Below are 2,869 nucleotides of genomic sequence, written 5' to 3'. Positions count from 1 at the left end.
CGGTTAACGATCGATTGCTTTAATATTATTAATACAATAAGCTATAAATATTAAAAACTTATAATATTCGTTAAAAAGCTTTTCGAATCTCGCTCGATATATTGCAAACTAATTTTTACTTTCGTAAAGCTAAGAAAAATTTAAGTCGAAAGTCTTTAGCTTAATAGCAAGATATAAGATTATCGCGAAAGCAAAAATATCTTTTAACGGCTTTTGCGTTTTTTTATAATACTTATTTAATTTCTCGATAGCATTAATAACGCCTTCTTTTAATTGCAAGATCTATTTAAAATCATTGCGATCTTCTTTCGAAATCTTTATATATTTAAACTTTAATCGTGCTTATATTTTATTTAAACGTTCGAATATTTTATTAAATATTAAAAATCTATATTAAATAGTAAAACTAAGCTCTTTACTTAAATATATAATTAAAAAGTGAAACGGTCGAAGAATATCGATTAGCTATAAGATTTGCTTTTATTAAGTATTAGATAATTTGAAAATACTTGTGACGAACTGATGAATTCTGACCTTAGAATACAAAGTGAGGAAAGGAAAACAGGAAGCTCAGGAGAGCTCAGGAAGGTCTATATACATAGCCACAGGCGCTAGGCCTGGATGGGTGATCAGCTGATGCAGGTAACGAGGCAGGCTGTCACACTACCCCCTTAGAGAGCGGTCCCAGCTCTCTCAAAAGTACCTGACAGAGGAAGGGAAAAAATTCAGTCGTGAACCATGGTTCACGGGTGGAATTGCTGAAAAAAAACCAAAAAATACGCCGAGGCTATAGATCGCGGTAATCGTCAGGGTCAGCGTCGTAGCCTCCAGAAGCGTTCCATTCCGCCAAAATTTCTTCTCTCTCGTCCGAGTCAAACTCGCTTAAACCCTCATTTTCCTTGACAGGTCGGTCCGAAAAGGGGTCCCAAAGAACTCGCTTCTTTGTCAAGGGCTTAGCTGGAAGAAGGGTACAGCCAGCTATCCAGTGGTCGATTGCACCGCAACGGGTACAGCGATTTGATTTGCGCCAAGCTTCGCGCTGATCAAGAGTGCTGTGAGGAGCATGCTGGAGAGTGGGGTATCGGTCTTCCAACAGCTGAGTCTGATCAGCCTCGTGAGCGTCGATAAGCTCTATTGCGCCGAGCTCGTTGGCGTGCTGCAATTGCTCGAGTTGTTGAGCGCGTTCGACTGCCGAAAGGTCCATTGGGTCGCCGGGAGGAGGGCCCGTTGACGTGCGAGGGCGGTTTTGAGGAGGGGCCGAAGGTCGGGGGAATCCGTGGGACGGGCCGGAAGGGCCGGAAGAGCCGGAAGAGCGTCCAAGCTGCTGAGTGACGTGCACGTATTCGGTATACGTAATTGGGAGAGTCAATTGGCCATTCAAACGGGTCCGTATAGTTGAGTTCAGACTATTGCGGAACGCAATAATCTTATTAGCGTCGGGCCAGGTCTGACAGCGAGCAGCGTGCAAAAGTCGTTTAAAGCGTGAGACGTAGATATGGAGAGCGTCCGTACCTTGCTTGCAAGCAAGCAGCTTATCCTCAGCTTCTTGAATTTTGTTTGGATTGTCGTAAGCGAGAGCGAGCTGATCCAGAAGAGTATTGTAGTCCTAATTGCCGGAGTCTTGAGCTGAGGCTAATTGAGTCAAAACCATTGCTTGGGGACCGGGTTCTATATTGAAGTAAACGTAGTAGAACTGCGCAATGGGTCCGCTAAGAGCCTCACCGTCGACGAGAAGCTTGGCCTTGATTGAGAGGAGCCAGGTATCCTACCGCTGAACCGTACCGTTGAACTTATCGGGATCAGGAAGGACGCATTTGCGCTGGCGAGGGGCCATTCGTAATTGCTCTACGAAGGACTCCAATTGAGCGATTCTCGTAAGAGGGGAAGGGCCGTCGTCTTCGTGGGAGGACATAGTGGTGGAATGAAGAGGGAGGGGGCGTTTAGGTGTCGGAAACGCCAGGAAAAAGAGTGGGGAAGAGAGTTCGTCTTGCAACCGAAGTGCAAAAATTGAGGAGGGGAGCTCTTTTAGGTCGGAAGAGCTGAGGAAAAGGTGAGGTCGTAAAAAAGACAATAATCTGTAAGCAATAAATGAAGACCGTGGAGCACCCAACAAGTAACTCACTCCGTTCTTGACAATAATCAATAAGCCGTAATCTGTAAGCTGTAATAATAATCAATAACAATAAGCTGTAATACGACGACCTAATCGAAGGACTTTGTATAATGTGACGAACTGATGAATTCTGACCTTAGAATACAAAGTGAGGAAAGGAAAACAGGAAGCTCAGGAGAGCTCAGGAAGGTCTATATACATAGCCACAGGCGCTAGGCCTGGATGGGTGATCAGCTGATGCAGGTAACGAGGCAGGCTGTCACACTACTTATCTTATCGATTTTTATATAATATTTTTAAATAATATTTTTAAGAGTTATAAATCGATTAAGCATATAGAATATAGAATCTTATCTTATAATAACATTTAAAACAAGCTTTAAGCTTTTCGTTAAAAGATATTTTAAATCGTCGATAAAAGCTTTTATCGTTTTATTAAATCGCGATTTTCGAAGTTAGCTAGCCGTAATACATTTAATAAACTTCCGAACTTAAATACGTTGATTAATAATTAATAAATATAATTAGTAAATATTTTTTTTTAAAAAAAAAACTTATAATCGCAAGTATATATGCAATCTTTCGTTTATCGCGTCTTTTTGCTTTTTTTAGCTCGTTTATATTAGAATCTTTTTTTTAATGCTTTTTTAAGCTTTTGTTCGTTAGCGATAATCGCGGTCCGAGCAACGCTTTAAAAAATAATTGCAAGACGTAAGCTATATACGAAACGTATAAAATCTCTTAATTTATAAAAAG

The 2,869-nt window shown here is 41.1% G+C and overlaps 1 protein-coding gene across 1 annotated transcript; it reads right to left on the bottom strand.

Annotated features, from left to right (window-relative positions):
* Positions 1-787: 787 nt before the first annotated feature.
* Positions 788-1,912, bottom strand: L3040_002815 (uncharacterized protein; the record flags this gene model as incomplete). The annotated part of the gene is made up of 2 exons (XM_066155690.1): positions 788-1,606; positions 1,778-1,912. 2 exons carry the CDS (start codon positions 1,910-1,912, stop codon positions 788-790), a joined length of 954 nt encoding a protein of 317 aa, XP_066012665.1.
* Between the last annotated feature and the right edge of the window lie 957 nt (positions 1,913-2,869).

The sequence above is a fragment of the Drepanopeziza brunnea genome (assembly GCF_022702325.1).
Source record: "Drepanopeziza brunnea f. sp. 'multigermtubi' strain 214-2 chromosome Unknown ctg3, whole genome shotgun sequence".
NCBI classification, from domain to species: Eukaryota; Fungi; Ascomycota; class Leotiomycetes; order Helotiales; family Drepanopezizaceae; genus Drepanopeziza; species Drepanopeziza brunnea.
Note: the sequence above shows the minus strand (reverse complement) of the source record. Positions and strands in the feature narration are given on the sequence as shown.